This window comes from Acomys russatus, chromosome 19 (genome assembly GCF_903995435.1).
Source record: "Acomys russatus chromosome 19, mAcoRus1.1, whole genome shotgun sequence".
Classification (NCBI taxonomy): Eukaryota; Metazoa; Chordata; class Mammalia; order Rodentia; family Muridae; genus Acomys; species Acomys russatus.
Window position 1 is genome coordinate 7,350,264 of NC_067155.1, and position 26,371 is coordinate 7,376,634.

General features: G+C 50.2%; 2 protein-coding genes across 4 annotated transcripts in view; both read left to right on the plus strand.

Moving 5' to 3' along the window:
* On the plus strand, positions 1–26,146 carry Brsk1 (BR serine/threonine kinase 1). Its single transcript, XM_051162281.1, has 19 exons — positions 1–367; positions 1,859–1,953; positions 2,123–2,208; positions 4,290–4,430; positions 7,412–7,528; positions 7,638–7,671; positions 7,759–7,827; positions 14,451–14,597; positions 15,002–15,033; positions 15,386–15,556; positions 16,257–16,354; positions 16,562–16,721; positions 16,913–16,973; positions 17,398–17,767; positions 18,171–18,219; positions 18,310–18,433; positions 18,950–19,148; positions 20,713–20,802; positions 25,788–26,146. Exons 1-19 carry the CDS (start codon positions 232–234, stop codon positions 25,943–25,945), a joined length of 2,337 nt encoding a protein of 778 aa, XP_051018238.1. The 5' UTR covers positions 1–231; the 3' UTR covers positions 25,946–26,146.
* The window catches only part of Rpl28 (ribosomal protein L28), a 249,835-nt gene that overhangs the window by 153,607 nt on the left and 69,857 nt on the right, over positions 1–26,371 (plus strand). The window lies entirely within an intron of this gene.

Sequence of the window (26,371 nt, forward strand, 5' to 3'; positions counted from 1 at the left end):
CCCCCCGGCCATGCTGACTCCAGGGGCCTGACCCCCCCGGCAGCCCCCCCTCCCCCAGCTCTGCGGCCCACCGACTGGGGGGGCCAGCCCAGCCCCCTGGGGACCCCCGGAGAAGTGGGGAGCAACCGGGGGGGCCGGGACGGAGGTGTCGCCGGCCCCCACCGGAGGAACGGGGCGACGGGCCGCAGGGGGGGCGGCCGGGGGACCGGTCGGGCCGGGACCAAGGGCACCATGTCGTCCGGGTCCAAGGAGGGTGGCGGGGGCTCCCCCGCCTACCACCTCCCACACCCACACCCACACCCACCCCAGCACGCCCAATATGTGGGCCCCTATCGGCTGGAGAAGACGCTGGGCAAAGGACAGACAGGTGAGCATAGAACCTAAGCGGGCACCTGGGGCGGGGGCGGGGTGCAGGAGGGGGCAGAGGGCGGGATCATGGGTATTTAAAGGGCAGACCCCTGGGTCCCTCATAGAAAAGGGGCTTAGGTCCCGAGTTGCAAGTGCCTACGGTGTACAGATGTTGGGAGTCTGATTCTGGGGCCTCGAGAGGCCAGGGGTCTGGGACTTCTGCGTCCGAGGGAGACGTAGGGGTCTGAACTCCTGTGGCTCAAATAACCCTATTGGGGGGGGGCGGGTGTTGGAGGGGCTTCAGAAAGCAGTGGGGATGTAGGCCCGTTGCGGGTGTGGGGGCCCCCCCGGCTAATTCTGCAAGCAGAGGCAGGCGGGTGCTGCAGTACAGCCGCAGGCAGGGTGGAGGTGCGGGCAGGGTGGAGGTGCGTCCATCCTGAGAGAGGCTGCTTTCCTGTCTGTCCCTCTTCTTATGCTCAAAAGGAACCACTTGCGCTCCGGGCAGCTAGCTTGGAGCCCTAAGGTGCGAGGTCGACCACATTCTCCCCATTTCGCACAGTGTGGAAATTGGATGGAGAGAGGTGGCCTGTAGGAAGCTCAGCTCCCAGGAGTTGGTCCTGGAAAGCAGGGTTGTCTTTGGTTGATGCTGACTGTGGTCACAATCACCTCCTCCTGGCCAGGGAGTAGGTCGAGGTGAACTGGGAGCTGACCTCCAGTGTTCCAGGGGTCCTGAGTCCCTGTGAAGCTGAGCTCCAGGCCCGAGATAGGAAAGGGAGGTCAGACCTTTACATCCTGGTAGTAAGAGTGTGAAGTGTTGTTGACCTCGATTCCTGAACTGTGGAAGGAGGAGGGGTCAGGAACCTGGACGGAGAAAGGCTGGTCCCAAGACTTCTGGGTCTGACGGAGGAGGGCTGAGATCCAGATTCCTGGGACTGAGAAGAGGGTACATAAGTTGCTGAAGATTCTCAGGAGTGATCAGGGATCCCTGAGTGGGAGACCTTTGGAATTTGCATGCTTTTGACCATGGCGGCTAATTTTTTTTAAGAGTTAAAAGAGAGGGGGAAAAAAAGATAATTGCAGGGTTGGGGATTTGGAAAGAAGAAAATTTGAGGGAACTTCTTTGTGAGAGTATGGGGTTTCTGAAATCTGAAAGGGAGAGAACCCAAGGGAGTGACGGGGTTGGTGGAGAGAGCAAGGATACAGACCGAGAGAAAGTCAATATGGAAAGATGAAGTTGGGTGGACATACCAGAAGGCCAGAGGGTCAGAGTGAAAGGCCAGGGGAGGCTGGCGAAAGGGGGCATGGGCAGGAAGTTGTGTTTTGTAGGAATGGCGCTCCCAGCTACCAGTCCAAATGCAGCAGATTCGAGAAAGAAGAAAAGGGTAGCCATGCCGGGGGTGTGGGGGTGGGGTGGGGGAGTGAGGTGGGGGGGGTCGTTGGGGGATGCTGACAACTTAAGAGCTGGGAAGGGCTCCAGGAGAACACCCAGTTTTCCAAATCCGATCTCCAGGGCTGGTTAAACTTGGAGTCCACTGCATCACGGGCCAGAAGGTCGCCGTCAAGATTGTGAACAGGGAGAAGTTGTCGGAATCGGTGCTGATGAAGGTGCGCTCTCGCGCGTTCATGCGTGCGTACGTGTCTGCGCGCGTGCGCGCGTGCGTGCATGCGTGTGTGTGTGTGTGTGTGTGTGTGTGTGTGTGTGTGTGTGTGTGTGTGTGTGTGTGTGTGTAGGGAGGTCACGCTGACCCCTTCTCTTGTGTCCCTGGCCCCTCAGGTGGAGCGGGAGATCGCCATCCTGAAGCTCATTGAACACCCGCACGTGCTCAAGCTCCACGACGTCTACGAGAACAAGAAATATTTGTAGGTATTTATAGACGCCCAGCCCCTCTGTCCTCCCCTTCTTGAGTCACAGAGACCTTTCCAGAAGTAGGACCTAGTTAGGATAGCCCTGCAAAGCTCAAGCTTCTGGGCCGGAGAAGGTTGGTAGCGCGCTTCTGCAGAAGGCAGGGGACCCTCCAAGTTCAACCCCCAGCACTGCACAAACTGCGTGTGGCTGCACATGTTGTAATCTCTGTGACGTGAGGCAGAACTATCAACAGTTAAAGGTCATCCTCAGCTACGAGCTACTTGTGACTGGGACTTTTTTTTTATTTTTTTAAGATTTATTTATTATGTATACAGTGCACATTAGACGGCATTATAGATGGTTGTGAGCCACCATGTGGTTGCTGGGAATTGAACTCAGGACCTCTGGAAGAGCAGTCAGTGCTCTTAATCTCTGAGCCATCTCTCCTGCCCCGACTGGGACCTTTTTTTTTTCTTTAACTTCTAGACTGGGTCACTGAATCCTTAGTCTTTCCCTTGGGTATAGGAATATCCTGCAATCCACATGAGGCCTGACACTTATTAACAGGACAGCAGAGTGATCCTGTGTGGAGGACAGAGGCTGAGCCTCTTTTTTGGTTGTTTTGTTTTATTTTGGTTTTGTTTCTTCGAGACAGGGTTGTTTCTCTGTGTAACAGCTCTGGCTGTCCTGGAACTCACTCTGTAGTCCATGCTGGCCTCGAACTCCCGGAGATCCGCCTGCCTCTGCCTCCCAAGTGCTGAAATTAAAGGCCTGCGCCACCACCGCCTGGCTGAGGCTGAGCTTCTTGTTGCTCTCTTTCTGCCTCAGCATTCTGAGTAACTAGGTTTACCAGCCTCTACCAGCCAAGCTAGCTGCCTCTTTCTTCCTGAGGAAGTTAGGGTTAGCATTGACCTTGTAAAGCCTGAAGGATCCTTCCAAATTCTCACTCTTAGGACATCCGAGGTCTCTCCTATCCCAATATCACTTCTGATGCCAGGACTCCTCTGGAATCCTGAGTCAGTATCATAAAAGTCCATTACCACCCAGTTAAGATGGGGGTGGGGTCAGCTCTTCGGCTTCAGAGAATGACTCTTTGTCCAGACTCTGATGGCCCAAAGACCAGCTGGACTGGACAACCGGAGAGGGCACTCCCAACCTCCCCAGTGTGTAGGACAAAGCCACTGCTCCAACATCTATCAGATTGGTAGGACAGGCATCCTGCCCACCCCACCCCCCTTTGAAGCAGTGCCCAGCCCCAGTTCCTCATGGGAGTTGTAGTCCTTAGGCTTCCCAGGTGTGGAGGCAAGAAGAAGCCATTGTCTCCACAACTGATAGTTACCACTCCCACTCCACCATGAGGGCTGAGAGAGGGCTCATGAGAGTTTGTGCTTCACATGGAAATCTAGCCGGCCAGCAGCTTGGAAATCGAGTTTTTGTTTCTTGGGAGCTGATAGGAACTGGGAGTTAAATCTTTCAGAGCCTGATGGGATTTGGAGTCTCTAGAATCCAGGTGGCTGATGGGAATTGGGACTCTATGTCCCAGAGGCTTATGGGAGTTGGGAGGGTGTTTTTGTTTTGTTTGGTTTTTAACTTCTTTGAATTGCCAGGAGTTGTAGTTTCTCTTTGATGTGCACTGTAATTGTTACTGCCCAAAACTGAATGAGAGCTTGGATTTACTCACAAGCTAGTGAGAATTAGAAGCTAGGCCAGGGGGTTGGGGGGGGGGGGATGTGCTAATGGGAGGAGGGTCTTTATTTCCCAGAGTTCTGTGGGAATTGTGGTTTCTGATCTCAGGTGCCAGTGGAGTTGCTTTATCTCCAAAAACAACCAAGGGTTTCCTTGGGAATCTAAGCTACCCAGAGCTGGTGGGAATTGAGTTTTGGTTTCCTAGAGACGTGTGGATATTGGAATCGCTTCTTCTGGAGGCCTGTGGCGATTGGAGTCTCTTTCCCAGGGACTTGGTAGCAGTTGTAAAGTCTTCCTTGCAGAGAGAGACTGGTGGGAATTGAGGCTTCTCTGTCTTCAGTAAAGGGAGACCAGGCCTTGGTCCTTCAACATGCCCCTTCCAGCCCTCGGCCCCATCTTTGTCTTTCAGATACCTGGTTCTGGAGCATGTTTCTGGTGGTGAGCTGTTTGACTACCTAGTGAAAAAAGGGAGGCTGACACCCAAGGAGGCCCGGAAGTTCTTCCGCCAGATCGTGTCAGCACTGGACTTCTGCCATAGCTACTCCATCTGGTGAGGGGACAGCTGCGGTGGGGAGGTGGCTGAGGGTGGCCTAGGAGGCTGGTCCCCGCAGCCACATGAAGGGCTGTGCAAAAACCAGTGTGGTTAGCCCTCAACCCTAACCTTTTTTTTTTTTTTTTACAATTTCTGTTATTGTAACTCAGACCATACCATTTACCCTCTTGAAAAAGTGTACAATTTAGTGGTTTTAAATACATTTGCAGTCTTGTGCATGGTTGCTATGTAATTTTAGAACATTTTTTAAGCGTGTGTGTGTGTGTGTTTGGCTTTGACATGTTAGGCGAACATAACCATTTGTGATACATCCCCAGCTTTCCCCGCCCCCTTTGTGTGTATGAGAGAGAAACTAGGTTTCATAAAACTTCTCTCTATGTGGACTAGACTGCCCTGAAACCCATTGCAGTCTCCTCCTGCCTCAGCAGATGCGCACCACCACATGCAGCTCTGCATTTGGAGTTTTTTTTTTTTTCCTTTTGTTTTTTACTGATGGGTGTGTTTGAGAGAGGATGTGTATGCACGTGTGCAACTGTGTCAGGGGACAACTTTGAGGAGCCTGTTCTCTCTGCTTGGTGGCTCCTGTGCGTCAAACCAAGGGCATCAGGCTTTGAGGCAACTGCCTTACACCTCCCTCCCAGAGCCATCTTGTCAATACTTCTGTCCAGCTTAAAACTAACTCAAGGTCACTACACTTCTATTCAACGGTTTCTTTTAGAAGTTACACAGCTGTTTTGTTTGTTTGTTTGTTTGTTTTGTTTTTTTGGTTTTTGTTTGTTTGGTTGGTGGGTTTGGTTTGGTTTGGGTTTTTGGTTTTTGGTTTTTTGAGATAGGGTTTCTCTGTGTAGCCTTGGCTGTCCTGGACTTGTTTTGTAGACCAGGCTGGCCTCGAACTCACAGCGATCCACCTGCCTCTGCCTCCCAAGTGCTGAGATTAAAGGCATGCACCACCACTGCCCAGCGTTAGAAGGTACAGTTTTATCTCTTGCATTTAAACCTGGGGTCCCTTAAGTTCATAAATGGGTTTGATATGAAGTAAGAATCACAATTCATGTTTTTGACATATGAATATCCCTACACAGAGAGAGATTTCTGTTCCTCAATGACTTGCCTTCAGCCCGGAAAAGTTGTGATGCATTTAGGGTGAGGGGTTCCTACCTGTAATCCTAGCAGTCAGTCAGGAGGCAGAAGCAGGAGCTTCACTGAGAGTTCAGCACAAGCACGATCTATAGAAAGAGTCCTAGGCCAGCCAGGGCTCATGGAAAGAACCCGGCTTTAAAAACAAAGGCGGCAGAGGCTAAAGAGATTTCTCTTTGGTTAGAGAGGATCCAAGCTCAAGTCCCACCACCCATATCTGAAGCCTTACAACTGCTGTAGCTCCAGCTTCCAGAAGATGAGATGCTTCTGGCTTCACCAGACAACTGCAATCACATGTGTGCGCTCTCTCTCTCTCTCTCTCTCTCTCTCTCTCTCTCTCTCTCTCTCTCTCTCACCAGACACCTGCAATCACATGCTCTCTCTCTCTCTCACCAGATACTTGCAATCACATGCGTGCTCGCTCTCTCTCTCTCTCTCTCTCTCTCTCTCTCTCTCTCTCTCTCTCTGTGTGTTCTCTCTCTCTCTCTCTCTCTGTCACACACACACACACACACACACACACACACACACACACACAGAGTGACATATGCTCACACAGAAAAGATAAATCTGTTCAGTTGGTTGGTATCTCTGTGTAGTCTTGGCTGTCCTAGAACTCGCTCTATAGACAGACTGGTTTCGAACTCACAGACAATCTCCTACCCAGCTAAAATAAATCTTTTAAAAAGACAACTAAACTCAGAGTATTTAAATTACATTCAACACCCTTTTTGAAGAGACAGGGTATCAAGCCCTAATGTCGAAGACTATACAGCCTGTAGGGGCAAACAGTCAACATATTGTGTGTGACCCACTTACTGACCACTCCAAATAGAAACTGCGGAATTCTACAGCCCCATTTCCCTCCAGATTTGAACCTTAAATCTGGAAGAGTTTGATCCAGAAATAGAAAGGTCCTAAGGAAGGAACCAGTTGCCTGCTTTGACAGCTTGGGCGTGATGGTGCAGGCCTTTAGTCACACACAAGAAAGCTGGGCTTGATGGCATGTATTTGTATTTGTAATTCTTGAACATGAGAAATAGATGCAAGAAGACCAGGATTTCAAGGCTATCCTCAACTACATACTCAGTATGAGGCTAGCTTGAGCTACATGATGCCTTTCCCCTAAAAAATACTAGAAGTATCTCACCTTAAGAGAGAGTGAGCCGGGTGGTGATGGCGCACGCCTTTAATCCCAGCCCTTGGGAGGCAGAGGCAGGCGGACTGCTGTGAGTTCCAGATCTGGTCTACAAATCGAGTCCAGGACCGTCAAGGCTACACAGAGAAACCCTGTCTTGAAAAACAAAAACCCCAGGGGTTCTGCTCAAGCTATGGCACCAGCCAAGGACAATACGTGCAGTAAACATTGAACCCCTACCCAGATCTAGCCAATGGATAGGACATTCTCCACAGTTGAGAGCAGAGTGGGGACTGACTTTCACACGAACTCGGGTGCCCCATATTTGACCATGTCCCCTTGATGGGGAGGCCCGGTGGCACTCAGAAGAAGGATAGCAGGCTACGAAGAAGAGACAAGGGGAGGAGGGTTCCCCCTCACTCACAGTTATAGGGGAGGGGAATAGGGTGAAAGCGGGAGGGAGGGAGGAATGGGAGGATACAAGGGATGGGATAACAATTGAGATATAATATGAATAAATTAATAAAAGAATAAATTTTTAAAAATTTTTAAAAATTAAAAAAAATAAAAATAAAATAAAAAAGAATAAATAAAAAAAAAAAAAGAAAAACAAAAACAAAAGAAGAGAGAGTGAGGGAGTGGGGATGAGCTTTCTCGGGGAGGGGGGTCCCGTCCAAAGCTGAGCTCCACCTGTTTGTCTCAGTCACAGAGACCTAAAGCCAGAGAATCTGCTGCTGGATGAGAAAAACAACATCCGCATCGCAGACTTTGGCATGGCATCCCTGCAGGTGGGGGACAGCCTCCTGGAGACCAGCTGCGGGTGAGTAGGGGACTCCCGCCCTGACCCCAAGCTCCTGGGGGAGGGAAGAAGCTGGCCAGGGCGCATCTCCTCATACCACTGTCTCTCTTTTATCCTTCTCTTTCTCCAGGTCCCCCCATTACGCGTGTCCAGAGGTGATCAAGGTGTGTGAGGAGGGGCAAGGGGAGGCGAAGGGGAATGGCCAGGGTGGGAAAGAGATGGCAGCTGAAATGACAGCCTTCGCCTTTCAGGGGGAAAAGTACGATGGCCGCCGGGCAGACATGTGGAGCTGTGGAGTCATCCTGTTTGCCCTGCTTGTGGTAGGTGCCTTTTGCTGCTACTGCTGTCTTTCTAGAACGGCTTCACCCAGGGGAGCATAGAACATGTATTCTTACCGCCTAAAGAGTGTGTGTGTGTGTGTGTGCATGTATCCATGTGTGATTGTCACCCAGGGGAGCATATAACCTTACGTGCATTTTCACTTCCTAAAGCGTGTGTGTGTGTGTGTGTGTGTGTGTGTGTGTGTGTGTGTGTGTGTGAGAGAGAGAGATCCAGGGGAGCATAGACCCTTATATGCATTCTTACCTCCTAAAGAGTGTGTGTGTGTGTGTGTGTGTGTGTGTGTGTGTGTGTGTGTGTGTGTGTGTGATCACTCAAGGGAGCATAGAACCTTACATGCATTCTCACCTCCAGGGTTACCTCCTAAAGAGTGAGTGCCTGTGTATGTGTGTGCTCACTCCTGTGTGAGTGTCATCCAAGGGAGCATAGAACCCTACATGCATTCTTACCTCCTAAAGAGTGTGTGTGTGTGAAGCCGGGCGTGGTGGCACACGCCTTTAATCCCAGCACTCAGGAGGCAGAGGCAGGCAGATCGCTGTGAGTTCGAGGCCGGCCTGGTCTACATGGTGAGTTCAGGGCAGCCAAGGCTACACAGAGAAACCCTGTCTCAAAAAAAAAAAAAAGAGAGAAAGAGAGAGAGAGAGAGAGAGTGTGTGTGTGTGTGTGCGCGTGCGAGTGAGTGAAAGTGGTGAAAGAGGTGAAAGAGATTTCCCAAACAAATATGAACATACATATATATATATAAAATAAACATATTTTATGTGTGTTGGGGATGAGAGCTCTTAAATATTTGTATGCATGTGTGACTGTTGGATATATATTTATCTGTATGAATATGTGATTTTTTTGAATATATGTCGGTGTTTGTGAGAGGGAGGGGTCTTGAATATGTGTGTATATGTGTGTGATTAAATGAATATCTCCCAAATACATGTGTGTATGTGTGTGATCCCTCGAAAATATGTATGTGTGACCCCATGAACATAACCATGTGTGTGTGTGTGTGTGTGCGTGCATGTGATCTCCTGTGTGTGTGTGAAACCTCCAACTCCGACATATATGTGTGGATTTTTTTTTTTTTTTTTTTTTTTTTTTTTTTTTTGATTTTTCAAGACAGGGTTTCTCTGTGTAGCCTTGGCCATCCTGGACTCACTTTGTAGACCAGGCTGGCCTTGAACTCACAGCGATCCGCCTGCTTATGCCTCCCGAGTGCTGGGATTAAAGGCGTGCGCCACCATGCCCGGCTGTGTGTGGATTTTTATTCAGACCAGTGGTTCTCAACCTTCCTAATGTTGTAGTTCTTTAATATTCATGTGGTGGTGACCCCCCCCCACCATGAAATTATTCTCATTGCTACTTCATAACCGTAAACTTGCTACTGTTATGAATTGTAATATAAATATCGGTGTTTTCCGTTGTCTTAGGCGACCCCTGTGGAAGGGTCATTTGACCTCCCCCTCCAAAGGGATCATGACCCACAGGTTGACAGGCACTGTATCCTGTCTCCCAGGCTAGCCTTAAACTCATATATAGGCAAGGATGGCTTTGAGCTCCTGATTTCTCCTGCCTCTACCTCCTAAATGCGTTAGATGACAGGTTTGTACCACTACACTCTGTGCAGTGTTAGGGATTGAACCCAAGGCTTTGCATGCTAGGCCTAGACCACCCGCCCATCCCTGCTACTTCTGTGGTTTACCTAGTGAGTATCAAGACCTCTCTAACTGCTTAGCCCTATGGCCTTGGCCATTTCTCCCGGAAGCCTCCAGAGCCTCCTTCTGTCCTCTTCTGCCCCCTCCCCCAGGTCGGATTGTGTGGTAAGTGCTCTTCTTCCTGGCCATGGTCTGGGTTGTTGCATAATTCTTCAAGTCTTATCTCCCTTCCTTGTCTGTCATAAGCCCCTCAAGGTTGGGGCTCATATCAGTGGTTTTTGTCTCTATACATGTGTTTAGTTGACATCTTTGAAGACCTAGGGTTGTCGGCCACGAACCTAACATAGCATGCATTAATAACTCACTCAGAGCAAGTGTTCTTTCTTTTTTTTTTTTTTTTCAGTCAGGGTTTCTCAGTGTATCCTTGGCTGTCCTGGAACTTGCTTTGTAGACCAGGCTAGCCTCGAACTCACATCAATCCACCTGCCTCTGCCTCCCGAGTGCTGGGATTAAAGGCATGCGCCACCACGCCGGGCTGTCAGAGCAAGCATTCTTCTGAGCATGTGTGCCTGTGTCTGTATGTGGGTGTCTGTGGGAACTAAAAGAGGGTGTCAGATCCCCTAGAGCTGGAGTTACAAGTGGGTATAAACCTCCTAGTATGGCTGCTGGGAGCAGAGCTTGGGTCCCTGGAAGAGCAGTATGTACTCTTAACAACTGAGCCATCTCTGTAGCCCCCTGAGTGTGTTTGTTGGTTTTTAAGACTTATTTGAATTTTCTGTGTATCAGTGTTTTACCTGCATGTATATCTTTGAACCGTGTGCTTGTCTGGTACCTGCGGATACCAGAAAGGGTGTCTAAATCCCCTGAAATTAGAATTATGGATGATTATGAGACACTGTGTTGATGCTGAGAGCCAAATCCAGGTCCTCTGCAAGAGCAACGAGTACACTTAACTGTTGAGCCATCTCTCTAGACTGACCCAACTTGGTTTTGAGGGATTTGTTGTTTGCTTTTTTGTTGTTTTGTTCGGGTTGTTGTTCTTGGTGTTGGTGTTGTTGGTGGTTTGGTTTGGTTTGGTTTCTGGAGACAGGGTTTCTCTGGGGATAGCTTTGGCTGTCCTGGAACTCACTCTGTAGACCAGGTTGGCCTTGAACTCGCAGAGACCTGCCTGCCTTTGTGTGCACCGCCACTGCCCAGCTTCAGACCCAGTTTTTAGGTGTTTTTGAAACAGAGTTTCATATAACCCAGGCTGACCTCAAACTCACTGTGTAGCTGCCCTTGAACTCCTGTTCTCCCTGCCACCGTCCGTGCCCGGTAGATAACATACAATGCCAACCCCAGGGCTTTGGATATGTTAGGCAAGCTCTCTGCCCACCCACTGGGCTAGATCTCCAGACCCAGCCCCTCAGCTTTCTGTTGTCAGTAAGGAAAATCTCTGCCTCCTCATCTTGGACAAGTAAGTCACTCTCTTTGTGTAAGCGTCAGTGTCCTCAGAGACCCAGCGTGAATAATTATAGCACCAGCAATTGTGAAGATGTAGATTAAATGCAAGATCCCAGGTTCCATTCCCAGTACCGCAAAACAGACTAGCAACAGAAAGCGCATCAAAAACAACTTAGGGTAATGATTGGTTGACCTTGATGAAAAAAAGGCTGTGTGTGAGCAGAGGGCAGAGGGAACCTTGCTGGTTTCAAGCAAAAGCAAGAATTCACCATTCCAGGACTCACTAACTCACTGTCCACAGGGCTTGTGTAAATTGGACTTCTGAGGGTAATGAGGACCAGCTGCGCTGTGGCTGGTATTTTTTTAATCTGTCCGGTAGCCTTTCCCAATAGAATCCCTGCATCCCTCACACAGAGGCGAGAAGCTGGGGTTCACTGCCAAGGTGTCAGACACCAGAGCCAGTGACCAGCAATAAGGTGCCCTTTCCTCATCTTTCTGTCCATGCCCTCGGACACCAGGGTCAACCATTTGAAACACTGGGGAAAGCCCTCAGACTCAGCCCTCCCAAGCACCTTCCTCTGACTCCTCATGTCAGGCCAGATCCCCTGCTTGCTCTGTCCCGATCCTGGACATCACGTCATCCCATTCCCACCTGTACTCTTTTCCTATTGTTTTCCATTTTATTCCCTTCTTTCCTTTCCTTTTTTGTTTTTGTTTTGTTTTATTTGTTTGTTTTGGTTTTTGTTGTTTTTTTTTTTTTTTGGTGTGTTTTTGGTTTTTGTTTGTTTTCTGTTTTTTTGTTTTGTTTTTTGTTTTTGTTTTTTTGAGACAGGGTTTCTTTGTGTAGCCTTGGCTCTCCTGGACTTGCATTGTAGACCAGGCTGGCCTCGAACTCACAGCGATCCACCTGCCTCTGCCTCCCGAGTGCTGGGATTAAAGGCGTGCGCCACCACACCCGGCCCCTTATTTTCTTTGCTGTTTTAAACATTTGTTTCTGTTTTCATTGGAGGGGGCGGGGTGGGGGGGATGTCCTTCTAAGGCATGCATGAGGTCAGAGGACGACTGGCAGGAGGCAATTCTTTCCTTCACCATGTGGGTCATAGGGATGTAGCTGGTACACAGGCTTGGCAGCACATGCCTTTACCCGACGGGTCATTTCACCATCCTGCTTGATACAGGTTCTCATATATCTCAGGCTGGCTTTGACCTCATTATGTAACTGGAGATGACCTGGAGCATCTGATCTTCCTGCTTCTACCTCCTCCCATTGCTATGGTTACAGGGGTCAACTCCGTGTCGAGTTTATGCAGTGCCAGGAATTCTGCCCAGCTGTGTACATGCTAGACAAACAGTCTACTGCCAACTTAGCCACATCCCCAGCCATTTTGTTTGGTTTAGTTGGGTTTGGTTTTTTGTTGTTTTTGTTGTTGTTTTGTTCTTTGAGACAGGGTTTCTCTGTGTAGCTTTGGCTGTCCTGGACTTGCTTTGTAGACCAGGCTGGCCTTGAACTCACAGCGATCCACCTGCCTCTGCCTCCTGAGTGCTGAGATTAAAGGCATGCACCACCATGCCCAGCTTGTTTTGTTTCTCTCTCTCTCTCTCTCTCTCTCTCTCTCTCTCTCTCTCTCTCTCTCTCTCTCTCTCTCTCTCTCTTTCTCTCTCTCTCTCTCCCTTCGTTTGTTTGGTGTTCGTTTCAGATAAGATCTTTCTTTCTATGTAGATCAGGCTGGCCTCGAACCAATAGAGGTTACCAGCCAATACCTACCAAGTTCTGGGATAAAAGGCATGTGCCACCACACCAGACCCTCTTGTTTGTCTGAGACAGAATCTCACTGATAACCCTGGCTGGTTTAGAATTTACTATGTAGACCAGGCTGTCCTCGAACAGGAGATTCTGCTGCCTCTGCCTCCTGAGTGCTAAGATTACACCACACCCAGCCCTCTCGATTTTTTTATTGGTATGGCTGTCTATTTCTTACATATGCTGAAATTAGAGGCATGACTCACCCCACCGGTGTTCTCCCTCCCTCCTTCCGTCCCTCCCTTATTCTCCTTCAGACTAGATCTTGCTATGCAACCCACACAGGAAGAGAACTCACTATGTAGCCCAGGCTGGCCTCAAATTTGCATCCATCCTCCTGCCTTAGCCTCCTGAGAGCTGGGATTACAAGCATGCATCACCATCCCTGGCAAATACAACGTGATAAGTGTGGTCTCTCGTGGGATTTCCCACAGTGCTGGGGACCGAACCTGGGGAGTGGTATATGCAGGCACACTACCACTGAACTACATCTCCAGATAGTCCACCCCTCTTTTGTTGTTTTGTTGGTTCCTTTGTTTGAGTCAGAGTCTCACTATGTAGCCCTGGCTGGCCTAGAATTCACTTAGTAGACCAGGCTGGCCTCAAACTTGCAGTAGTGATTCTGATTTTGGTTTTGGTTGTTTAGCGATACTCCCCTGCAAACTTCTACCACGTCACCTACGTATTACTAACAGGACAGACTTTGGCAAACTGTTCAGCTTCTTGTGTCTTAGTTTCCTCATCAAAAAAGTGAGGAGTGTGGGCTGAAGAGACAGCTTAGTGGCTAAGAGTATTTACTGCTCTTCCAAGAGGACTTGAGTTCAGCACCTTTACCAGGCAATTCACAAATGCCTATAACTCCAGCTCCAAAGGATTTGATGCCCTCCTCTGGCTTCCAAAAACACTTGTATACATATGGCATAAACACACACACACACACACACACACACACACCTAAATAAAAGTACATATATTTGGGGCTATAGACGTGGCTCAGCAGTTAAAAGCACTGGCTTCTTGGGTCTGGGGTGGTGGTGCACGCCTTTAATCCCAGCACTCGGGAGGCAGAGGCAGGCAGATCGCTGTGAGTTTGAGGCCAGCCTGGTCTACAGAGAGAATGTAGGACAGCCAGGACTACAAGAGAAACCCTGTCTTGATGCTGCCCCCTTAAATAATACTAATAATTATACTTTTATGGCTGGGGGGGGGGGCGGTCACGACAGCTTGAGGAACTGTTTAAAGGGGTGCAGCATTAGGAAGGTTGAGAACCACTGCCTTAGACAGATTGGCCAGGTGAGGCTCTGAGTACTAATGTCACCCTCACCATGGGTACAAGAGTGCCTCTGCCTCTCAAGTGCTGGGATTAAAGGCATGTGCTACCACACCCAGCTTATTCTTTTTAAATAAAATTATTTTTGTTGCTACTTCATAACTGCAATTTTGCTGCTGTTAGGAATTGTAGTAAGTATCTATGTTTTCTGATGGTCTTAGGCAACCTTTTAAGGTTTATTTATTATTATGTATGTATATCTGCATGTACACCTTCAGGCCAGAAGAGGGCATCAGATCACATTATAGATGGTTGTGAGCCACCACGTGGTTCCTGGGAATTGAACTCAGGACCTCTGGAAGAGCAGTCTGTGCTCCTAACCGCTGAGCCATCTCTGCAGCCCTAACCTGAGGCGTTCTTGAACGCACCTGTCTTGCACAGGGGGCGCTGCCGTTTGATGACGACAACCTGCGCCAGCTGCTGGAGAAGGTGAAACGCGGTGTCTTCCACATGCCGCACTTCATTCCTCCAGACTGCCAGAGCCTCCTGCGAGGGATGATTGAAGTGGAGCCCGAAAAACGGCTCAGCGTAAGAAGGAAGAAGGGGCTGGCAACAGAGCCGCGGTGCATGCATGAGACGACAGAATTCCATCCTTGCATGGGATGAGTTTGTGGGTTAAAGCTACACGCCCAAGATCCAGCAAAATCAGTGCGAGGTTGGATAAGGAATCTCAGGCCTTGGGGATGACATATTCGAGGATGGGCAGGGGTTGAAATGGCTGGCACTGTGCATGGGGAAAACTATAACCTGGAGTCGAAAAACAGTTAGTCTGGAGGTGCCCGGAACCACTACTAGGAGGAGACTGTGATGCATCCTCCTGCCTCTGGTTGAGGAATGAGGATTGGTCAGGGGCCTCCCAGAGTCAGCTGTCATCAAGTTTACTGTTTGCGTATGACCTAACTTCTGCTTCCCTGTGACCCACCCTTTCACAGCTGGAGCAAATTCAGAAACATCCTTGGTACCTGTGAGTAGGAGGGAACTGAACAGTTGGGTTCCTGAGGGAGGTAGGGCATGGGAGGGGCGGGGCATATTTGAGAGAAAGGTAGAGGGTGGGATGGAGGGAACTATGATCTCAAGCTTCTGAATCCTAGCAGAGGAGGACAAAGCTGAAAAAAGGGTGGACCAGAGGGAGGAGGGAGTGATGGGTCCAAGATTCTGAGTCAAGGGAGCTGAGTCCTAGAGCCTGGACCCCTCGGGTCATAAGTAAAGCTGGGGACCCTTGCTCTCCAGATCTGGGCATGGGACCTAAGCCTAGGATGATAAAGACTCTCTCATGGGATGCTGTTTTCTCCAAAGTGTTTTCTGCACCTTTCCAGGGGCGGGAAACACGAACCAGACCCTTGCCTGGAGCCAGCCCCAGGCCGCAGGGTAGCCATGAGGAGCCTGCCTTCCAATGGAGAGCTGGACCCTGACGTTTTGGAGAGCATGGCGTCTCTGGGCTGCTTCAGAGACCGCGAGAGGCTGCATCGAGAACTGCGAAGCGAGGAGTAAGAGCTCCCAAGATCCTTTCACAGGCGCCCCACTTCAAGGGGTTGAATGGGTTGTGGCAGTTCCCCTAGACAGCCTGCAGGTGGCGTGCCGGGTCCAGTCTTCGGGAACGGACAAATATAGGGGCGTGGCTTACATCTGGTATGCGGGAGAAATTGCAGTCTGTAAACACGCCTAGGAAGTATTAATGCTGAGTCAGGCATGGAAGGTGTCTTCATTATGTACAACTGAATAAGTACTTAGTCGTGATGTACATTGGACCATAGGAAGTCGGGAAATGGCTTTCTGGGTCCGAGAAGAGAATTAAGACCTGAACACCTGTGTCTGAGGAAGGAGGGCTGGGGTCTGAACTTGTACCCATGGGTTTGGGGGCCAGATTTACGAGGTGGCCTGAGCTCCAAAGGACCACAGCAGATGGGAGGGAGCAGGTTCTCACTCAGACACAAATCTCGCTATTTTACATACATTTTTTTTCATTACATGTATTTACATATGGGAGGAGGGGGTGTATCTGCCAGGGCACATATGTGAAGACCAGAGAAGTTTGGTCGGTTCTCTCTTTCCACCATGTGGGTCGCAGGGATCGCAGGGTCATCAACCTTTTGTGGCCAGGACCTTTATCCATCTCTCCAAGCCCTGTGCACTGATCTCTGACCTCAGCCGGCCCTTGACGGCCTCCATCCCTCTTTCCTGTCTCAGGGAAAACCAAGAAAAGATGATCTATTATTTGCTTTTGGACCGGAAAGAGCGGTACCCTAGCTGTGAAGACCAGGACCTGCCTCCTCGGAATGATGTTGGTAAGAAAGGCAGATTGGGCAGTTCAGATCCCAGGATTCCTGAGGGAGGAGGAGGATGCTGTGCGCCCTGGGAGTCTGTGTTTAGACAGCTAGACATTTGTGAGAACCCCTCTCTGCCTCGGTTCACCCCCCCCCCCATCTGCTTACAAGGCAGTTGTATATGTGTACAGCTGAGCAACTGAGTGTGTTGGTGCCCTCTTCCTTCAGACCCACCTCGGAAGCGTGTGGATTCTCCCATGCTGAGCAGACACGGGAAGCGGAGGCCAGAGCGGAAGTCCATGGAAGTCCTGAGTATCACAGATGCTGGGAGTGGTGGCTCCCCAGTGCCTACCCGGCGGGCCTTGGAGATGGCCCAGCACAGTCAGAGGTGAGAAGCTGCCCCCTCTGAAAACATCTTTGGTCCCAGAATATAAAGGGATCAGACAGAGTGTTCTAGGCCCCACTCAGCCTCCCCTTCCTGGTCCTCTTTCCCTCATCTGGGAGGACATGGGAATGAAGAAACAGCTGAACCTTTTGAAACCCTCTCAGATAATTTTTTCTTTTAAATCCTGTAAACAGATCCCGCAGCGTCAGTGGAGCCTCCACTGGTCTGTCCTCCAGCCCTCTGAGCAGCCCAAGGGTAAGGCTAGACCCTCGGAGAATTAAGGCAGGCAGGCCTGAGAGAAGTGAGCAGAGACTGAACAACAGAAAATACAATTCCGAGAGGCACTCTTGTCCCGGAAGTGTCAAAGACCCAATTTCTGTCTGCTCAAGATTGGGTCTATAGTATGTCCATGGGGTTTTAAGCATTTATCAGAAGTTCTTTGAGCACCTTCAGTGTGCCAGTCTCTGCTTGCTAGAGACCGTCTCAGTCACAGAGTCTCTTGCTGTGCCAGGCTGTGCGTGCAGCCTTAATGTGGTAGTTGGGAGACAGGCCCTATGCGGCAAATCCTGCACATGGACTACAATTCCCAGCATGCCTCGCAGCCACCTCGCAACAAGTCTGAGCAAGTAGTACTCCCAAAGCCTCTGAACTCTCACCAGATCCTGCTTTTTCTCCACAGAGTCCGGTCTTTTCCTTCTCGCCGGAGCCAGGCGCTGGAGATGAGGCTAGAGGCGGAGGCTCCCCAACTTCCAAAACACAGACTCTGCCTTCTCGGGGTCCAAGAGGCGGGGGCGCTGGGGAGCAGCCACCGCCCCCTAGTGCCCGCTCCACGCCCTTGCCCGGACCACCAGGCTCCCCACGCTCCTCCGGAGGAACCCCCTTGCACTCACCTCTGCACACGCCTCGAGCCAGCCCAACTGGAACCCCTGGAACGACGCCACCTCCCAGCCCAGGAGGTGGTGTTGGGGGAGCCGCCTGGAGAAGTCGTCTCAATTCCATCCGCAACAGTTTCCTGGGCTCCCCTCGCTTCCACCGGCGCAAGATGCAGGGTAGGGGGTCTCAGCAGATGCAGGGCTGGGGTTGCCAACTGCTGAGTTCTAATGTGGGAAGGAGGGGCTGAGTCCTCTTGTCCGCCAGGAAATTTCCATGGGGGTCTTCAGGTAGGAAAGTGACCCATCTTCCCAAGACCCAAGGCAAATAGAGATGAATAGGTTTGGAGGGGCAAGGCAGGCTTTGGGAAAGAGGAGATGGAGACAGGTTCTGGGTTGCCTACTCATTGGTCCCTGGGGGCTTGCGCCCCACCCTAGGGGGTGTGGTCTAATCACACCACCTATCCCGAAGGACCAGATCTGAGTAAGGGAGTTGTAGTTAGCCATTTGGGATGACTGAACGCACAGGGACCCAGATGATAAATAATACGTATTGACTACTTTCTCTCCCACCCCTAACCAGTCCCTACCGCTGAGGAGATGTCCAGTTTGACGCCAGAATCCTCTCCCGAGTGAGTTCAACACGGGCAGGAACTAAGTGGGAACCAAGGAGACTTGTCTCTTAACGTCTTCCTGACTCTCCTATCCCCGCTTCCACTCAGGCTGGCAAAACGTTCCTGGTTCGGGAACTTCATCTCCTTGGACAAAGAAGAACAAATATTCCTCGTGCTAAAGGACAAACCTCTCAGCAGCATCAAAGCGGACATTGTCCATGCCTTTCTGTCGGTGAGATTTCCTGGCATCCCTACAGACCACAAAAGCTACCTCACTCTCCCTGCCGCTCTATCCCTGGCCTGGCTTCCTTCTGAGACTCATGGGATTTGTAGTTCTCCATCAAGAGTTAGACTTGATCTATATGGGACAGGGAGGCAGGAACATACTGTTGGGGCCAAAGCCTAAAAACGGTTAAAAAAAAAAAAAAAAAGACACTAAATAACAAGTTCCTGAGTGTCCAGGGAGGATGAGTGAGTAGCCATGCCTTGCCACAAGATCTGAGGGTGATTCAAGACCTTTCTCAGTGCCTCGTAAGGATCCCTACTGACTACCAGACCACATGAATTTAGGATTCATTCTTCGGACTGTAGGGCTGAGGAACGACACAGGAAGCACCAGCAGACAACGGGCCTTCCCGAGGCTGTTATTCTTCCACCCACTGGCTGACGGGACTGGTTCCTTGTCCCGAGCCAGATGCAGAGTGGTTATCTGCTCCTCACCGCATCCTTATATATCCTTACCTTCTAGATCCCCAGCCTGAGTCACAGCGTGCTGTCACAGACCAGCTTCAGGGCCGAATACAAGGCCAGCGGTGGCCCCTCCGTCTTCCAGAAGCCTGTCCGCTTCCAGGTGGACATCAGCTCCTCTGAGGGTCCAGAACCCTCACCCCGAAGAGATGGCAGCAGTGGAGGTGGCATCTACTCCGTCACCTTTACTCTGATCTCTGGTGAGTCTCTCTTGACCAGCCTTGGGGGTATGCAAGACCTCTAAAATAGGGGCTGGAGAGGTGGCTCAGGGGTTAGGAGCACTGACTGCTCTTCAAAGGCCCTGGGTTCAATTCCCAGCAACCACATAGTGGCTCACAACCATCTATAATGAGATCTGGTGCCCTCTTCTGGCCTGCAGGTGTACATGTAGGCAAAACACTGTATAAATAAGTAAGTAAATAAATAAATCTTTAAGATCTCTAAAATAGAATGTCAGCCCAGGAGGGCAGCAAGAAGAGGAAATCAGCACAGAATGTGAGTGTCACCTCCCCCTTCCCCCCTGCCGTCGTGCTTTCCTTTTCATCTTTCCGTCGGTGTGTGCAATGAAAAGTTATTTCGTGGGTATCAGTAATCACTCATTTTACCAAGGGGAAAAAAACTACAGAGTACTTTGTGATATCTTCTCAACTTCCACTACAAGTGTAACGATACTAGCCTCAAATATCAGTGCTCTACCCAGGGCAGACATCACCAATCTATTCCTGGAGTTCTTTCTAAGCTTAGCTCCAGCCATGACCAATCAAGTGTTAGCCTGAGTGAGGAAAAGCCTGAGGGATGCCTTCCTTCCAATTCTGGTTCCTGCATCTTAATATTGGGGCTATGTATACATACATATACATATGCATATATATTCATGTGCTCTCTTTGTCACCAATTTTAACATGTTACGATCAGGAGATGAGTTTGCTCTAATAGTTTCTAAATCAGGCTGTAATGTGTATGTGTGACACAACAGTCATGTGGCCGCCAAAGGACAGTATCAGATTCCTTGGAACCAGAGTTGCAGGTAGTTAGTTGTGAGCTACCATGTGGGTGCTGAAAATCAAACTCAAGTCCTCCAGAAAAGCAGCCAGTGCTCTTAACCACTGGGTCATCTGTCCAGCCCCTAACTTATTTTTCTTATATTTTTTTTCCCCCTTCACCTCCTTAAAGAAAGTAAAATGAGCTGGGCGTGGTGGCATACGCCTTTAATCCCAGCACTCGGGAGGCAGAGGCAGGCGGATTGCTGTGAGTTCGAGGCCAGCCTGGTCTACAAAGTGAGTCCAGGATGGCCAAGGCTACACAGAGAAACCCTGTCTCGAAAAACCAAAAAAAAAAAAAAAAAAAGAAAGTAAAATGAGCAACAACATCTGCTTAAATAGAAACCGTCACCTACTATTATATTAAAATGAAGATGTCTATTGGTAATTGGGTTTCCTTTTTTTTTTTTTTTTTTTTTTGAGACAGGGTCTCTCTGTGTAGCCTTGGCTGTCGCATTGTAGACCACGCTGGCTTCGAACTCACATCGATCCACCTGCCTCTGCCTCCCGAGTACTAGGATTAAAGGCGTGTGCCACCACCGCCCGGCTGTAATTGGGTTTCTTAAGTACAATACAGGGATCCATTTGGGAACCAGTTCTTGATGTAGTCCCAACAGAGTCAGGAAGATTAACCCTTAAAGGAGGATAGTCTTGCTTCATGGAGGGACCTTGTCTGCCCCCACTCTGAATCACTGTATTTCCTGTTGACTCATTCTTTCCCCAGGTCCCAGCCGGCGGTTCAAGCGAGTTGTAGAGACGATCCAGGCACAGCTGCTGAGCACTCACGACCAGCCCTCCGTGCAGGCCCTGGCAGGTGGGTGGCAGTGGCTGGTAGTGGGCACATATCCAAGGTGACCAGGTGTGAGCTCTGCTCTCTCTCTCTCTCTCTCTCTCTGCTGCTCTCAGGCAGGGCCCGCTTTTGGACTTTTTGCCCTGTGTCTTGCTGAGGCCTCCCCTGCACTGTTGGGTATAGATTTCCCCCTAAGAGGCTGGGGTCTGAGAAAGGATCCCTCAGGAACATGGCGGCCCTAAGAGGACAGCAGGACCCATGTTGGGAACAACAGAATATGGCGCCACAGAGCTCTGGAGCTCTGCCCTGTAGGAGAGTGACCAGCCATCCTGGTGTGCCTGAGACTAGAGACGGGGCAATGGCCTTTAAGCTAAAACCAGGAGAGATGAGACAAATTGGTGGCCCTCTTTGCAGGACCCAAATGCATGTCCTTGAAGGACATAGTTCTCATCTGGCATGAGGGGGCCGAGCAGAGACCAGGCCTCCCTCGGGGAGGTGGTGTAACTCATTCTGTTTTCCATCAGAGAGTGACATAAACTGACCAGGGGGCTAGCTCAGAGGTAGGCCGTTTGCCTAGCGAGAGGAAGGGGCCTGGATTCAATCTCCAGCAGAGAAAAAGGAAAAACAAAAAAATATGAACCAAGTGACTTTTTTTAAAAAAAGATCTATTTATTACATATTATATATACAGTGTTCAGCCTGCATGTACACCTGCATGCCAGACGAGGACATCAGATCCCATTATAGATCCCATGTGGTTGCTGGGAACTGAACTCAGGACCTCTGGAAGAGTAGCCAGTGCTCTTAACCTCTGAGCCATCTCTCCAGCACCCCCGCCCCCCCCGCGCCCCCGAGTAACTTTTTAAACATTAGGAAACACCGGGTATGGAGATGTGTGCATGCATGCCTTTAGTCCAAGCATTCAGCAAGCTGAGGCAGGAAAATTCCCACAGACTCAAGGCCATCCTGACTGATGAGTTTCAGGCCATTTTAGCCACTTAGTAAAACTGTTACAAAGCTAGCCAGGCGTGGTGGCGCACGCCTGTAATCCCAGTCCTCAGGAGGCAGAGGCAGGCGGATCTCTGTGAGTTTGAGACTAGCCTGGTCTACAAAGCGAGTCTAGGACAGCCAGGGCTACACAGAGAAACCCTGTCTCAAAAAAAATTAAAAAACAGCAAAACAAAAACTGTCATAAAAACAAACAAGGCTGAGGATGTAGCTCAGTTATAGAGTGCTTGCCCAGCATGCACCGTGCTCTGGGTTCAATCCTAGTACCACGCAAACTGGGAAGTGGTGTTACACACAGCTGTAATGCGAGCCAGTACTTTGGAGATGGAGTCAGGAGGGTCAGAAATCCAAAGTCATCCTCAGCTTATGTATCAAATTCAAGGCTGGACAGATACTCAGGAGACTCTGTCTCAAAAACTTTAAAAATATATATTATTTTAATTAATTTTTAAAAATTAGTATTACTTATTTTCTGTATATGGGTGTTCTTGCCTGCACGTATGTCTGTGTGCCCTGTACATGGTTGGTGCGTGTGAATGCCAGAAGAGGGCATCAGATCCTGTGGAAGTGGAATTACAGAGGGCTGCCAGCTGGGGAGCCATCACCCAGAAGAGCAGCTAGAGCCCCTAGCCATTAAGCCCTCTCCTCAGCCAAGAATTTTTGTTGTTGTTGTTCAGAGACTGGAAGTCCAAAATCAAAACAGCAAGAGAGATTTTGTGTCTGTCTGGCACCCACATCCTCACTCTCGGATGGTCTTTGTGTCTCCAGCATGGTCAAAGGGCGAAGGAGCGATCTGAGGGGCGACTTGAGGCCTCATGTTTGGTTTGCTTTTTGTTTCTTTTTTTTTTTCAGGCAGGGTCTCCTATAGCCCAGAGTGGCCTTAAGCTCAAATGTAGTTTCAGATGATCTTGAACCCTTGAACTTCGAGTTCCAGTCGTGTACTGCCTGTCTAGCTCTCAGTGAGGTCTTTTAAGGTTTCCGAACACTAAGCTAGGCGTGGTGGCACACGCCTTTGATCCCAGCACTCAGGGAGGCAGAGGCAGGCAGATCGCTGTGAGTTTGAGGCCAGCCTGGTGTACAAAGAGAGTTCGAGGTCAGCCAGGGCTACACAGAGAAACTCGGTTTAAAAAAAAGAAAAGAAAAAGAAAACAGGAAAGTGGACTCCATTGTAGGATGCAAAAAAGGAGCATGGTAGGTGCACAAGAGTCTAATAAATCAGCCTGGCATCCCCCAGGCAAAAAGAATCCAGCAATGATTGTAGCAGCCGCTAGAGGACACAAGTGGCTTAACTCGTGACAGGACTAGTCTTGGATTTTGAGTTCATTACCTATGGCTGCCATTGGTAAATGACCTCAAAGTTGGTCCCTGAAACAATCCAGATTTTTCATCCTCCTGTGCTGGAGAGACCTAGGTGGACATCAAGGGCGTCACTGTTCTAAGAGCTGTGCTCTCTTGCTTTGCAGCTCCTACCGTCACCTGTGGCCTGTTCCTCCAGAGCCCGTAACACTGCTCTGCCCCTGACATTACTGGTTCAATTGTGTCACTTAACTGGGTCTGCCCAGACAATGCAGGGCAGGCTCCCCCTCCCACCTGGGATCTCCCAAATCACAGCACTTGGTCTCAATGTTTTCACAGGTCCCCCAGCTTTGTGATGTGACCCTCTGTAGGGGATTCGGCCTATCACAGTCCCCTAGAGGGACATTTGGCAGTATGTGGAGGCTTTTTTTTTGGTCATCTCACAAGGAGGACAGGAAGTTATTATTGACATCATGTGGGCGGGGACCAGGGATGCTGAAAAAAAAAAAAAAACCTAACTCAGAACAAAGTTATTCAGGCCTTGATGTCAGTGCCCAGGAGGATTAGTAAAACTACTGGCTATGCTACAACAAAATTCCTTACAGAAGCGACTTCAGGAAGTAGGCACTGGCACAAGGGGCTCAGCATCCAAAGGTGCTTGCCACTGAGCCTGACGACCTGAGTTAAGCCCTATGACCACGTGGTGGAGGGGGGAGAATACCTTCCTGCAAGTTGTCCCCTGACCTGGACATCCTGGAACTGTAATGCGCACACACACACACACAGGAAGGAAGGAAGGATCTAGAGGACGGTCCCTTGTGGCCCAGGGGACATGACATCAGGAAGGAGCTCAGGCAGCTGGTCTCTCTGTCCACAGTCAGGAAGCAGAGAGTGATGAATGCTGCTGCCCAGCGCTCTCTCTCTCTCTCTCTCTCTCTCTCTCTCTCTCTCTCTCTCTCTCTCTCTCTTCTCTCTCTCTTTCTCTCTCTCTCTCTCTCTCTCTCTCTCTCTCTCTCTCTCTCTCTCTCTCTCTCTCTCTGGCATTCTGCTCAGCACCCCAGCTCATGCGGTGGTCCTGCTCACATCAGGGCGGGCCCTCCCTTCCTCAGTTATCCTGTTCCAGACTCTCCTTTACAGACATGCTTGGAGCCTTGTTTCCATGATGACTCTAGATCCTGTTAACCTGACCTGTTAACTTGGGAGGCTGAGGCAGGAGGATCAGATGTTGAAGGGCATCCTCTGCTATAGAGTGAGAGTTCAAGGCTAACCTGAGCCATGTGAGATTCTGTCTGTCTGTCTGTCTGTCTGTCTGTCTGTCTCTCTCTCTCTCTCTCTCTTTGGTTTTTCAAGACAGGGTTTCTCTGTGTAGCCCTGGCTTCCCTGGAACTCGCTCTGTAGACCAGGCTGGCTTTGAACTCACAGAGATTGACCCAACTCTGCCTCCCTGAATACTGAGATTAAAGGTGTGTGCCACCACTGCCCAGCTGAAGGAGATCCTGTCACAAACAAAAAAATGGTGGGTGGAGGTGGGCTAGAGAGATGACCCAGAGAATACTTGTTGCTCTTACAGAAGCCCCTAGCGCCCACATGATGCCTCATAAACATCCAGAACTCTGGTTCCAGGAGATCTGATCTTCTGTTCTGAACTCCGTGGACACCAGGCAGGCACATGGTGCGCACTTACATAGGAAACCACAGTGAAAGAACTAGCTCCCCCAAAAACTGTCCTCTGAGTTCAACCCCATGTGTCGTGGCATGTCTGTGTCCCCACACACAAAACGAATACATAAAAATGTCATCTAAGAAATAAAATGAGCACCTGGCGGTGGTGGTGCACCCTTTTAATCCCAGCACTCGGGAGGCAGAGGCAGGTGGGTCGCTGTGAGTTCGCAGCCAGCCTGGTCTACAATGCTAGGACAGCCAAGGCTACACAGAAAGACCCTGACTTGGAAAACCAAAAAAAAAAAAAAAAATCTAAAATGAGCAGAGCATGATGGTTTTAATCCCAGCACTCAGGAAGCAGAGGCAGGCGGATCTCTGTGAGTTCGAAAACAGTCCGGTCTACATAGAGAGTACTGATGGTGACCTCCATGTATACATAAACTCACACACACATACACACACTAGCATGTGTAGTGTGGCCTTCCTCGGGTCAGCAGAACCAGAAGGGTCTGAAGCCCCCAAACCACTCACAGCTGTAGATAAGGGCTATTGCATCAATCCGCTTCTGAGAGCTGACAGTGTCTTGGGGTGGGCTGGCCTGGGCTCCAGATAGACTGTGCAGGGTTCTTCAAAGCTACAGGGTACCCGTGGGCCCCATGTAGGGAAGGGCGTGCTTCCCCACGGCACACTGTGTTTCTGGGACTTGAAGCCCTACAAATGGTGAACGTAACAATCTGTTGTGATGGTTGTTTTCACTGCTACTGTTAACATTTATTTATTGTGTATTGGGGAGATGAGCACCATGGTGTACACACGAAGGTCAGAGAAGAACTTGTGGGAGTCAGTTCTCTCGCTCTCCTTCTCCTGTGTGGGTCCCAGGGCTTGAACTCAGGCCATCAAGCTTGGCAACAAGCACCTTTCCCCGCTGAGCCGTCTTGCCAGCCCAAGTTTGGTTTGTTGGTGCTACTGTAACCAGCAGACAGGAACCTCAACGAGGGTCCTGCAGCTTGTCAGCCCATACAAAATGACTTTCTCCTTTGCAGATGAGAAGAATGGAGCCCAGACCCGGCCTGCTGGCACCCCACCCCGAAGCCTGCAGCCCCCACCAGGCCGCCCTGACCCTGATCTGAGCAGCTCTCCCCGCCGAGGACCCCCTAAGGACAAGAAGCTCCTGGCCACCAATGGAACCCCACTACCCTGACCCCAGGGGTCCAGGGAAGGAGGGGAGCCCCCTCCACCCCCCTTCCCTGCCCCCCCTACTGTGAATCTGTATATAAGGCCCAAGGAGTATGTTGGGAGGGGGGAAAACACAAAACTCGGCCTTGCCCTGCAGGGATAGGGCTCCAGGGGCCGTGCCCAATGGGGGGAGGTTCTAGGGCAAAAAAAGGGCGGGAGCTGTTTCTATTTATTTATTGATTAATTTATTATTTTATTTATTGATCGATCTCTGCGGGTGGGGTGGGGGAGGGACGGGGGTGGCTTAGCAGATCCGGACAGGGCCCTCTGTCTCTGTGTCATCCCCAACCCCCGCTCCCCTTCCTGGGCCCCTGCACCCCACCAGGTCCTTCTCCCCTTCCCCTACTGCCTTCTGTACGGATTTGCTCTCCTGGAAGGAATTCTGGTTTCG